Consider the following 13,158-nt stretch of genomic DNA (forward strand, 5'->3'; position numbering starts at 1 on the left):
TGGTAGTTCTAGTTGCGCATTATGAAAATCCAGTAGTTTGTGCAAGACTGAATATAATAAATCAATCAGTAAATTATAGCAATATTTCCAAGTATCAAGTCTTTAAACAATGGTCTGCTATTAATTCTCGACATCAACACATTCGTGATATAATGAATTGGGATTAAGTAGGCCGATACAACGCTACAGGCTATTCACGAATAGAATACCCAACTGTTCGACAGCGATATGGAACACTTGAAAATATTCTTCTGATATTTCCGCATCATGAGAATACAACCACAAGTCCGCGATGGGCCGTTAAGTAATCTGTCATCTTAGTTGTTGAACTTGCGGTGCGGTATTTCAACTGATTACAATATTTTAGTGAAAACGCAGACAGTGAGTCACCCGTTTCGAGTTGAAACCAAACACCTCGTACACAACATGTACTCACAAAATTTTGGAATTCTAGGAAAAAGTAGCTTTGCCTCATAAATAACTTCTTAATAATGAATTTTCACCTAATATTTGGTGATACGGTTGTTGATATACAATGTTCTTTATAATACTCCACTAGTTGTTGACCATCACCCCTGACGAGTGTCAGAGGAAAACATTTGTGTTCATTTCAGTATGAATATAATATTCAATGAAATACCTTCTGTATTTTGTCATGGCCGAGTATTTTGGCCTTTATTGGTTACTCAAGGAGATCGCTTATACTTCCATATTTTTAGATCATTACTACCGTACATTTCTGGTGTGAGAGAAATTTAGTCGAGTGGAAATTAACTCACAAACTGTGCGCTATTTTTACGATTAATCGATCAATCAATCAATCAAGTATATTTCGTTATTATAATTGGCAATTGGTCTGAATAAGGATCAGAGAAATGGGAAACGATTTTAAAAGGGTCTGCTGTGAAGGCTATATAAAATCCTTGAATCACCTGTATCATGTGAGCAATTGAAAAATAAGCTACAGATGATAAACCTAATGATAATTTATAGTGATCATTAGCCCGATTATTTTTTGACGTTGCAAAAAAGGTCAAAATTTTTAGGTTGTTAGGAGTAGGGCTGGGCAAAATCGAGTACCTGGGTGATTCGATTCTGAATCATGTAAAATGCTTCGAGTCGACAGTCGAGTATTCGAGTATCACTCATTATGACGTCACAACCTAGTGTACTGTGTCAAAGTTCAAATATGAACCATTTATACCACCACGAAGAACATAATGCGTCTTATCCGTCACATTCAAGATACTTTGGTATTTTTTCGACCATAGGCTAACGATTTCATTGCACTTCTTGACAATGTTGTGGGATGATCATGACTTCGGAAATGTGTTATTTCCAGTAACGTTCCTAGCTTTGTACTATGTCTCATATGCTGTGATACGGCCAATCAAGATTTCAAGGCTTCCTCATTGGAAAATAGTATCAAAACTATAACTCTCGGTCTCGTTAGTAAATTAACTTTCAGTTGCGAGGAGCGTATAATTTTAGTACTCGAATAAATCGTCTTTTACTACTCGACTCGAATCATTAAAATCCATACTCGATTCAGATTCGAGTACTCGAATCATTGTGCCCAGCCCTAGTTAGGAGCACTCCAGCAGTCTACACTGAAATTCAATTCTGTCAGCAAACAATTGCTGCTGTCGAACGTTTTTTTTTTCTCTATTCGTGCCGAGCAACTTAGTAAGGACACACAGTTTCAACCAGAAATGTAGGCTACTTCAATTCTAACGTTATGCGCAGCAATGCCTAATTTAAATACTTGAGCACAAAATTTTGTCGAAATTTGTTTTACGGACAAAATATGTCAAAATTTTGATTTTTTAGAGCAAAATCGTCTGTTTTTCAGGTAAAAAAATAATCGCCAAAGTGAACAATAAATCTTAACGTTACCGAGAGCCGCGAGAGGCAAGATCACATTTAATGCATCAATCAAAGTGTAGAGAATTGCCCAGTAACAACAACTTTGACCTTGCAAGTTGAGCTGTATACAAATGAATGAAATCCACATAAATGTGAATTGAGAGTGATAAACATTCGAACCATTATTGACTGAATAAATAGGTAAATGCCAAGTATCATTTACGACAAGAACAAAAATATCACAAGCGAAATTGCAGCCGTAAAATGCAACACTTTGTTTGCTGCGCCAATAATAATGTTGGATATTAAACATACCATTAATAACATTGATAAAATACTAATCTGACCAATAACGTTAAATCGAAAACCAACTGTCATTCCAAATTCCGTGCCGGTGACTGCATATTTGGTGATAAGATTGTTGATACACATTACAATGTTCTTTCCAATTCTCTACTAGTCACTGACGATTACCCCTGACGAGTGTCAGCCGAAAGTATTGGGGCTTCGTTCAATATGAATATATAATGCAAATAACAGATGCCATAATATAGGTTATGCATTATTGAATACTTTTACAATGACAGTCTACACCAATTCAGCGTCATAAAAAAGTCAATGCTACTTACCAGTAGGAGGTATCGCCCATATTCCATCATAAACGAGCAAAGTAAGTAATATTGATAAAACACTCATCTTTGTGTTAAATCCAATATAGCGATTATCCATAAAATCTCCCATTTATATCAAAAATGGGACTTGACTCCTTGAAGTCATAAAACGGCTCCGAGAAGGAATTTGATCGACAGGTTATTGGTAAACAACAGTGTAATCCAAGTGATCAAGCAAGCAATAGGAAGTTATTCCATTTCCAGTGACGTATCAATCATTGGCTGCATTCTAGTTAAAACAATGAGTTTGAAAATATAAGCTGGAATTCAATACAGAATTAACAACGCCTGTTACTGCAACACAATTCCATGCAATGTCAATAACATTTCATAGCGAAGACATACGAGCTTGTAAGATGCAAAAACATTTCCAGCCTGGTTTTTACATACTCCAGTTGTAACACACAGAAACAAGAAACTGACATCCTCTGGTCATATTTATTCTAAAATGCAACATCTGAAGCATTAGCATTTTAGCAAGGCCATGTAGATTAGCAAAATCCTTCCTATTATTTCCTGCTACAAACATTGACATCAGCAGCTAGAACAGTGGTTCCCAGCCTTTTTGGATGTCGGAGCCGCATGAAAACACTCGAGTACGCTACTTATAACGAAAATCTAAATGCAACTAGCCTACTTTTGGATCTCACCATCCAGCTAATTCAAAAGCATGCACATAGACTTCCATAGATTCCATATCGGTTATTTTAACATCGATAGACGCAGATCGGCGAGCGCTATCCATTGAAAGAAACTGGAAATGCATAACATTACTACAACATACTATTATGTCGTTATGTGATAGCTCTTCAATCTTCATACATTCCAGAACTCAATACACATGTTTGGGGGCAAGTGATACTGGACTCATCGCAATTTATATACTTAACTAGGAGCCGTTATTTTCATGTCAGTAAAATTGTGTTGAAATTTACTCTTCACACAAACGATATATAAAGGTCTATGACCAGCAGAACTCAAGATATATCCTTGTTTTGATACATGCATTTGACGCTAGTCTGTAAGAATTCTCTTGCCCGGTTTTTAAATGCGGGCTAGGGCGGCTTTAGACATTACTAATATCCACTATTTTAGCATCCATATACAGAAATTGACAGCGATTATTCATAGAAACAACAACTGTGGTCTATTATATTTTTGCGGCATATTTAGAGGTCAATCAGAGCCTGCCTTGGCTCTTGAGAGCCGCGGTTGGGAATCAATGACCTAGAAATATACAACATTGATGTATTTTCAAACCAGTAAAACTAAAATTAGTTTATAGTTAAATGCTTTCCACCTGCGGCGTCTCTGCCAATTACTATAGGGTTTGGCAAAATCAAGTACCTGAATATTCGATTTTGAATGTATTAAGCTTAAAGTTGAGTATTCTAGTATTATTCACTTCTACGTCGTAACTAGGGCGATTTTTTAACCAAAAAAAAACGTGGATTTTGACCTAAAAAATTAAAATTTTGACATTTTTGACTACAATAAACTTAATATTGACCAGATTTTGACCTTATGTAATGTAAATTATGTGTTGACCCACAAAATGTTAGAGTTGGACTACTTATCTTCATTTTTAGTTGGAACTGTCTGTCCTTACGAAGTAGTTTGGCCTGGAAAAACTTATCTGACTAAAAAACTAACAAATTTTGACACAGAACAAACTTTATTTCAACAAAATCTGGACTTATGAAGAATTCCACAGTATAGTTACATCAAGCATTATGATAGAAATAATGAACACTTGTTGTAGTACAACGAAAGATACTCTCCAACATTCTCGGGTAGAAAGTGTCTGTCCTTACTAAAATATAGCTTGCCAAGAATGAAGACACAACGTTTAACAGCAGCAGTTGTCGGCTGGGAACACTGAAGTTGAAGATTAGAAGAAAGAAGTCAATGTAATCAAACAATCAAGTTCCCACTTTCACATACAAATGTAGTGAAAAATTGAAGAAGTTATAAATGATGAGGCATGCAATTGCACACTCATTGAGAAACAACCTACGTAAAGAGTTATCAATAGATATGCAGGTGACAAAAGAGGCATGCTACAGTACTGGGAACAATCAGAGTGTCAAAATCTGTCTGGCAATCTCAATATTGATGCTATTTGTACAGTAGGAACTGCTAGATTAGACTTGAAGTTTAAAAACACGTCGCACTTCCACGTCGTCCAACTACCATATAGTAGACAAAAAAATCACTCTTTTAAATATGCCAGACCCGATTAGTGGAACATTATCTCGCCGTCTATCCGACAATCATCGAGCATGTCCACATTTCAAGTCGAAACACACGCAATTTCTACTGAATAAATACTAGTTAATCCTCTAGTTTACCGGACCACGGCCTGGTCTGCCTGGTCATTTATTTGACAATGACATCACACTGTTTGCTGATGACACCAGCCTATAGTTATACCCGGTAAAAATGTATCTGATGCATTTGACAACATTAACACTAAGCTATCGACAGTGTCAAAATGGATGGCATCTAACCAACTTCAGCTCAATGCCTCCAAAACCAAAACTCTTGTGTTTCATACACAAGTCAATAGCAGTGGAATTACAGTAAATAACGCACATCTTGATACACATAAAACTGTTAGATATCTTGGCATTATCATTGATGATAAACCCGGATGGTCTGATCATATCAACAATATAAAAACTAAAATCTCGCGTAGTGTCGGGGCTCTCTATCGCCTTAAAAATTTAATTCCTCATCAAACTCTCAGATCAGTCTACTATGCCTTAATTCACTGCTATCTTATTTATGGGATCCTAGTTTGGGGACCTGCTGCGAAAAAACATCTGCAGAAATTGCAAGTCTTGCAAAACCGAGTCATACGAATTCTCTGTCGGAAATCTAGATATGAGAATTGTAATAGCATGTATCGTAGCGTTGGAATATTGAAAGTGGAAGACGTTTTCAAATTTGAGGTAATGAAATTCATGCATAGCTATCATCAGGGTGAACAGCCACTTTATTTTGATAATCTGTTCAAGATACCTTCAGATACCCACCAACATCATACCAGATTTTCTTCTAACTTGTCTCTGTCTGTGCAACACCACTCTACCAGTCTAGTACAAAATTCAATCAGTTTTATTGGTGTCAATGTTTGGAATAAGCTGCCACCTAATCCCCGCAATTTAGACTCTTGTGCTTTTAAAAAACAATGTTTTCATTCTCTTATCTCTAACTACCGCTAAATTGTATTTGTGTTGTATTTCAAATTGGTCCATGATACTGTGTCTTATTTTTCCTATTGTTCGTTGGTTTATTTTAATTTTATTTTATTTTATTTTTTTTTCATTAGTTATCGTCATCGACTGTGAAAATTGCTCCTGTCCCGGGTGGCTCGGCTCTGAAGACTATGTCATATCGAGCCTCCCGTCTACCTTGCATGTCGCATTTCACTGTTACATTTTTGGGGTCAAGTGTAGAATACGGCCAGTGCTCCCCATGACCATCACCGATCAATGTTTCACATGAACATGTCAAAACTCATAGTTCTTCACATGAACACGTCAAAATAAATTGTTTATATTTTGCCTGTGGAGAGTCGGATATTAGGGTTGCCGGAGGTGGGACATTAGGGTTGCCGGAGGTGGGTTATTAGGGTTTGGGGGAGGGGGATATTAGGGTTGGGGGATGGGGATATTAGGGTTGGTGGAGGTGGGATATTAGGGTTGGTGGAGGTGGGATATTAGGGTTAGGGGAGGTGGGATATTAGGGTTAGGGGAGGTGGGATGTTAGGGTTGCCGGAGGGGGGAGATTAGGGTTAGGGGTATGTTAGGGTTGGGGGTATATTAGGGTAGCCGGAGGGGCTGAGGTTAGGCCATCCCAAGATTAAGGTTGGGGTGATGGATATAGATCTCCTAACCCTAATATCCCCTCCCCCAACCCTAATATCCCACCTCCGGCCACCCTAATATCCCACCTCCCCTAACCCTAATATCCCACCTCCCCCAACCCTAATATTCCACCTCCGCCAACCCTAATATCCCATCTCCGGCAACCCTAATATCCCACCTCCGGCAACCCTAATATCCCACCTCCGGCCACCCTAATATCCCACCTTCCCCAACCCTAATATCCCATCTCCGGCAACCCTAATATCCCACCTCCGGCCACCCTAATATCCCACCTTCCCCAACCCTAATATCCCATCTCCGGGAACCCTAATATCCCCCTCCCCCAACCCTAATATCCCACCTCCGGCAATCCTAATATCCACCTCCCCCAACCCTAATATCCCACCTCCGGCCACCCTAATATCCCACCTCCCCTAACCCTAATATACCACCTCCCCCAACCCTAATATTCCACCTCCCCCAACCCTAATATCCCACAACCGGCAACCCTAATATCCCTCCTCCGGCAACCCTAATATCCCACCTCCGCCAACCCTAATATCCCACCTCCGGCAACCCTAATATTCCCAGCATCCCTGCTCCCCCAACCCTAATAGCCCCTCCGACAACCCTAATATCCGTCAGTCCGTCACGCCACAGGAAAGAAAAACAATTTATTTTGATGTGTTCATGGGAAGCATTTGTTGGTGTAATGTGAAACAATGATCGGTGATGGTCATGGGGATCACTGGCCGTATTCTACACTTGACCCCATTTTTGTAGTGTTATGTTGATATGTAATGTATACGAATAAAGATTCTCTCTCTCTCTCTCTGACAAGGTCTGTGTCTGACTGATACTGATGGACACTTGGACTCGCAGCACTCGCTTGGTATACATGGCGTTTTTGGTTTGATTGATCTCTATAGCTTCAGACTATCTTGAATTGCTACGAACCCTTACTTCCCGAACACAAGATGAGATACAATGTCTGTCATGTACCTACATTGAAGTTGAAAGTTGCGACCTGTTCACATTAGCAGACAGCGCACATTCACTCCCGCGTCAGCATGAGAAAATGATCCTCTCTGTAATATAAACAATCCGTATCCCTTCGGTGGCGCTACTCATACGCAAATCCACGGTTGACAGATTCGCATAGCGCCATTTGGTTTTGAAAGCTCATTCTCAACACTACTCAACAACACTTCAACACTATTCCTATCAAAGTTACAGTGCGGAATTCTTTGTTGGGGTGCTGCCTGCAATAATACGATTTACTCACGGCAAAAACTGCAACATTGGATCATCCGTATCATTTCCAAAGCCCCACGGGAGCCTGGATGTACGTACATCGTACAACTGATAAAACCATAGTGTCCTATATGGTGTCGACACAAGCAAATCTCACGGCTCAGTGAAATTGTATCACGTCACAATTTTCATTTGGCTACAGGCAATTTGACGGTCATTTTTGACCGGCTTGCCGAGCATTAAATTTGGTAAAACGGGTATCAATCGAAAGCTGACTCTGCACTGATTACGAAAATATAAATTTTATTCCGCTCGTGGCCCTGGAACTCCCACAATCAGCCTCGAATTTTTCATTGTTATGGAAATTGGCATTAGGACGCAACAATGCTGTCTGGCGAAACGAGAGAATAGCTCATGACGCAACAATGCTGTCTGGCGAAACGAGAGAGTAGCTCAAGAGAAAAAGGTCCAAAAAGCATTGTTGCGTCCCAATGCCAACCTCCATAACAATCAAAAATTCGAGGCTGATTGTGGGGGTTCCAGGGCCGCAAGCGGAATAAAATTTATATTTTCGTAATCAGTGCAGAGTCAGCTTTCGATTGACACCCGTTTTACCAAATTTAATGCTCGGCAAGCCGGTCAAAAATGACCGTCAAATTGCCTGTAGCCAAATGGAAATTATGACGTGATACAATTTCACTGAGCCGTGAGATTTGCTCGTGTCGACACCATATAGGACACTATGATAAAACGCTATTCAAAATATTCGGTGTTCTAAACATAGAAGATATGAGAAAGCTAGGAATTACCAACTTTATGTATCAGTTCCATTGCGGTCAATGTCCCTCAAATTTCAACGACTACATTACCTCGGAGTCAAATGCGCACATGTGCGGCACACGCGCGTCAACGAAGAACAACCATACTCTACCATATGATCAGGATGGAATACAAGAAAACGCATTGCTCTATGAAGTATGCCGGACCTCAATTGTGGAACAGCATCTCGCCGGCTATCTGACAGTCGTCGAGCATGTCCGTATTCCAGTCGAAATACAAGCAATTTCTTCTAAATAAATGCTAGTCAGCCTTCAGGATTACCGCCACGACCTAACATCGATCTCGCCTTCCGCCACATGCCACCTCACTTGTCGCTCGCCTTTCATATTCTCTGCTTTACTTTTCATTCAGTGTGCACTGTGCATGCCTCTTCTTTGCTTCGCTTAGGCCAAGGTGGGTGTCTGATCTCAAAGACTACTCCAAGTCGTTTCGACACCTGCTTCCTCTCTTTTCATTGTATCGCAGTTTTATAGTGTTTTGAAATGATGAAAATATTGTAATTGTGAAAGTGATTGATTGATAGATATTCACCTCGCCTCAGTATCAAGTTTTATTAATATTTAACAATAGTATTAGGGCAGCACCGTAACTGCCGCACCCCAAACCCCCCAACTGGGGGGGGGTGAGCTCGAAGGGGGCCCAAAATTATTTCGTGAATTAGCGTAAATCATAGAGTATTTTTTTGAAAATTTATGAAATTTGAATTGATGTAGCCAGTCATCTTTATTATTGGGTATTGGGCCATTACCGCGCCACGACCCACCAATACATACAATCAAGTTTTAGGCCATATAACATGCGACTCCAAGAAGTGTGGCAGAACGATCGGCAGCGTGAGAACCTTGGCCGAAAAGGTCTGTGCCCTTATGCTGACCGAAGACTTCATTATATATACAAAATACATATAGGTTTAATTGTCCATAGGCGCCGAAATGACTGGCGCCGAATGTTCCTGTTTTTGCAATCTGAACCTCTCAAGACAAATACCATCCCGCTGGGAAAAATTTTATGCCAGTGAAGAAATACCAATTTGAAATCGTGTGCGTCTCTTAGTTTAGAAGCCTACGTTTGGGCGATATCCAACCCACAAGTAAATATGTGCAAAAACAAAAATTTCGAAATCTGTGGCAGGATTCTATAAATTTAAATGATCATTTAAACTCGTTTCCAGAATAATCCATGAAATCATGATCATACCAAATGATTCAAAGCAAACTCAATGACGATTTGACGAAAGACTGTATATGATTCTAAATATCCTCAAAACATAGCTTCATTGTATCATGCGATTCACTCAACCATGGACACAATCATGAATAAATTTGGGGATGGATACCGAAATGATCCATCGTTTTTCAGTTATCAAGACATGGACATAAATCGAATTCACTTTATGTCCATGAACTTATTCACGAAAACATGATCTAAAAACATTAGTAAAACTTGTTGGAAGCCATATTAAAATATGGTTTCTATGTTCTACATTAGGTTATCAACAAAGAAATGTACCACTACCACAACCATGAATCCATTAGGAACCAATATCAACTTGTCTCTTTTTACGTTATCTCTTCTTCTTGATTGTAAACACGGTCGGTCGGTTGCCTTGCTCCCCACTAGCTACATCGCCCAGTCGGTTAGGCTTTGAACTTCTGTGACCAACGGTCCCATAAGGACGTGTTTTTCAGTTTTGAAAAGAGAACCGGTTAAACAAGGGGTTCATGACCATTTAACGTGTTCAATTCAGGCCTACATGTTCCAGGTTACAGCGGGTTGTTGTTTAAATGGCCGCTACAGGTCGTCTCGGCTGCCTCCCATCGAGTCATTTTATCGCAATCTTGCTGTGATGTGGTGAAATTATTACCAAATAAGTAAGCCAAAAACTTCATCACGAACGCTTCGCCCGCCGAGTTCGGCCAAGTCACGGTCGGACTACGCCTGGTCATGGAATCAAGGCCAACATGTATACCGCATGCGTAATGGCCTTTCGGTCAGTGCTGGGATCGAGTCACGAGTCATTTAGAGTCAGTGCAGATTTTGACGCGAGTCAAGTCAATCGATTTTCGAAGGTGACTCGAGTCAAGTCAAGTCACTTGATTTTTGGAGCTCACTCGAGTCAAGTCGAGTCCAGTCAAGTCAAGTCCCGAGTCAAGTCACAATTCAAGTCAAGTTGCCATTTCGAAGTATGAAGCATGCTTACGTCATTGCATTTTAATAGCTGTCTGAAATACAGATTGAGCGGTCATTGATTCTGAACCGATGAACGAACATAGAGTTAAATATAAGCCTGCATCAAAAATTGAGTTAAATGTAGGGGAGATGTGGTACCGATGGATCACTGGGACCGAAAATACTTTGAAAATTCTCTATGATAATTCCATGATTGCACTCCGTCAACTTGTCTACAATTGCATGCTGGCAAAATCTTTCCTCACATACAAAAAAATTCGACGTGCGCGAGCTATGGGGTCTCTCACAGATGATTTTTGTTTTGGGGGGTCTAAACTAAATTTAGATCGACATATACATTTTTCTTTGTAACCTTCAACACGAACAAACCAGCAATCATTTTATTGTGAAGTGTAGGGCTTGTATCAGGCTATATAATGGCACCTATTATTTTTTTCAGTACTTTCCTTGAGTGGACTTTTTTTCGATTCATGTATAAAATTCGTAGGGTGGGGACCGATGATACAATAGCCAAATCAAGCAAAATAATCAAGCATACTAATCATGAAACAAATGAAACATGCCTACGTACAGAAAATCTTTATCTAATAATTGCATATGATGTTTTATCGCTATAACGAGGTATTTGGAAGTCACACTGTCGATTTTCGGGCAATATGTATGTATCCACAAATTTATAAGTTCGAGCCTAAATCGAAACGTGATTTTATGACAACATTTGAGTTAATATTTATTCTATTTTTTGACAGTTGCGACCAAACATTCTTCTTTGGCTTGCTGCAGCTTAGATTATAATACTGAGCAAGAAAAGTTGTCACATTTGAGTTTTTTAGGGTATATGTGTCATAGGTCCCCGGGTCGTGTGTCATTGGACCCACCGGGTGGGGACCGATGACACGTTCGAGCAACAAATTTTGAACGTCCATAAATATTTTTTGAAAAGACGGATATTCATGTATATGTGCGCGATAGGTAGAGCTTGTATGAAAGTGCTGAGCCAGCAAAAGATCTGCTGTTTTCGGCTGAACATTTCGTGGCCAGCGATCATTTTCCAATTTTTGATCCATCGGTACCACATCTCCCCTACCTGTAATAAGGCGCTGTATCGCTCACACAAACGTATAACTGTTAAACTGCGCAAGTAATTGCACAGCCTCAGTTTATAGTTACCAACCAAAATAGAGAATAGAGAGACGAATTGATAAGATGCAATACATTGCCCATTTATACATATTGAGATGATACAATCCGAGTCTGCGCCAATGGTTGAAAAGTAAATAAAATATAATCTATCTCAATTTCAACAAAACAAGAGGTTTGGTTAAGGTGAGAACAGAGAACAGAAATAGATATTTTGTTGTTAAATTACTTTATTACTAGTTTACGACAACGTAAGCTGTAAGCTTCGATCACTTCGTTTGAGGATGTATTATTTATTATTTATGAGAGAACAATGGAGGCTCAGTAAAACGCACGATCATTCAATGATTGGTCGCTCTCTCTCACGGGTTACACAAGCGTTACACGAAAAATCCGAACACGTGCAAGACACAGTGATTTTTATCGACACCGATTACTTGATGACTTGAAATTGACTCGTGAATTTTGCTCCGAGTCACAAGTCAATCAACATTTCTGATACGCCGAGTCAAGTCACTTTAGCAAAGTGACTCGAGTCAATTCAAGTCGCACGAAAAAGGTGACCCGAGTCTGACTCGAGTCATCCCAACACTGCTTTCGGTCGCCCGTCGGCCGTGCATGGAGCCGAAGTAATTATATCATTCAAGTGGTTATGTTATTTTAGAATATTTTACTTTGTAAAGAACAAATTTTTCCTTTTGAAAGCACCAGTTTTTCCATTTCAGAGCACAACTTCTTACTTTTCGAAGAGCTACTATCTACGTTTCAAAGTAGAACTTTTACTTTTAAAACATTTCCAAAGAGCTACTTCTACATTTCAAAGGAAAGTATTTTACGTCCAAAAATTCTTTTGAAGCACTACTGATTATTTTCGAAATTTTTTTGAAGCTCTACTTCTTAATTTTCAAAACTATTTTAAAGCACTACTTTTTACTTTTTAAAGAACAATTTTTTTACTTTTCAAGGAACAACTTTCTACTTTTCGAAGCCATGCTTTTTACTTTTCATAATTTTACTTTTCAAAACTTTGACTAGTACCGCAATTTGCCCCGCCTATAGCCCCGCCTCATACTCTCAGCAATTCGCGTTCTCATCCGACCCATCAGGGCAGTCCGCGTCATGGTCGCACACCCAGTCCTCCAGGACACACCCGCCGTCTTCACACAGAAACTCGTCTTCTTCACACAGTGTCTTGCGCGATGGGCACAGGTCCGGGGCTTCGTCCGCGCCAGTGCGAGCGCAGTCTACGTCCCCGTCGCAGACCCAAGACTGCGGTATGCAATGACACTCGGTGCACTCGAAGCCGTCCGCGCCACACGTAGAGT

General features: G+C 39.8%; 2 protein-coding genes across 5 annotated transcripts in view; one reads left to right on the forward strand and one right to left on the reverse strand.

The window, feature by feature from the left end:
- The window catches only part of LOC145435343 (prolow-density lipoprotein receptor-related protein 1-like), a 145,755-nt gene extending 142,928 nt beyond the window's left edge, over window positions 1-2,827 (reverse strand). For all 4 annotated transcript variants that reach the window (XM_080312646.1, XM_080312634.1, XM_080312642.1 and 1 more), the window contains exon 1: window positions 2,496-2,827. In XM_080312646.1, coding sequence (XP_080168772.1) covers window positions 2,496-2,607 — 112 coding nt within the window. In that variant the 5' untranslated portion in view covers window positions 2,608-2,827. The remainder of the gene's footprint in view (window positions 1-2,495) is intronic.
- Window positions 1-13,158, forward strand: part of LOC145435525 (uncharacterized) — a 349,573-nt gene that overhangs the window by 133,775 nt on the left and 202,640 nt on the right. The window lies entirely within an intron of this gene.

The sequence above is a fragment of the Botryllus schlosseri genome, chromosome 1 (assembly GCF_051294905.1).
Source record: "Botryllus schlosseri isolate E-star chromosome 1, Bs_hap1, whole genome shotgun sequence".
Taxonomy (NCBI): Eukaryota; Metazoa; Chordata; class Ascidiacea; order Stolidobranchia; family Styelidae; genus Botryllus; species Botryllus schlosseri.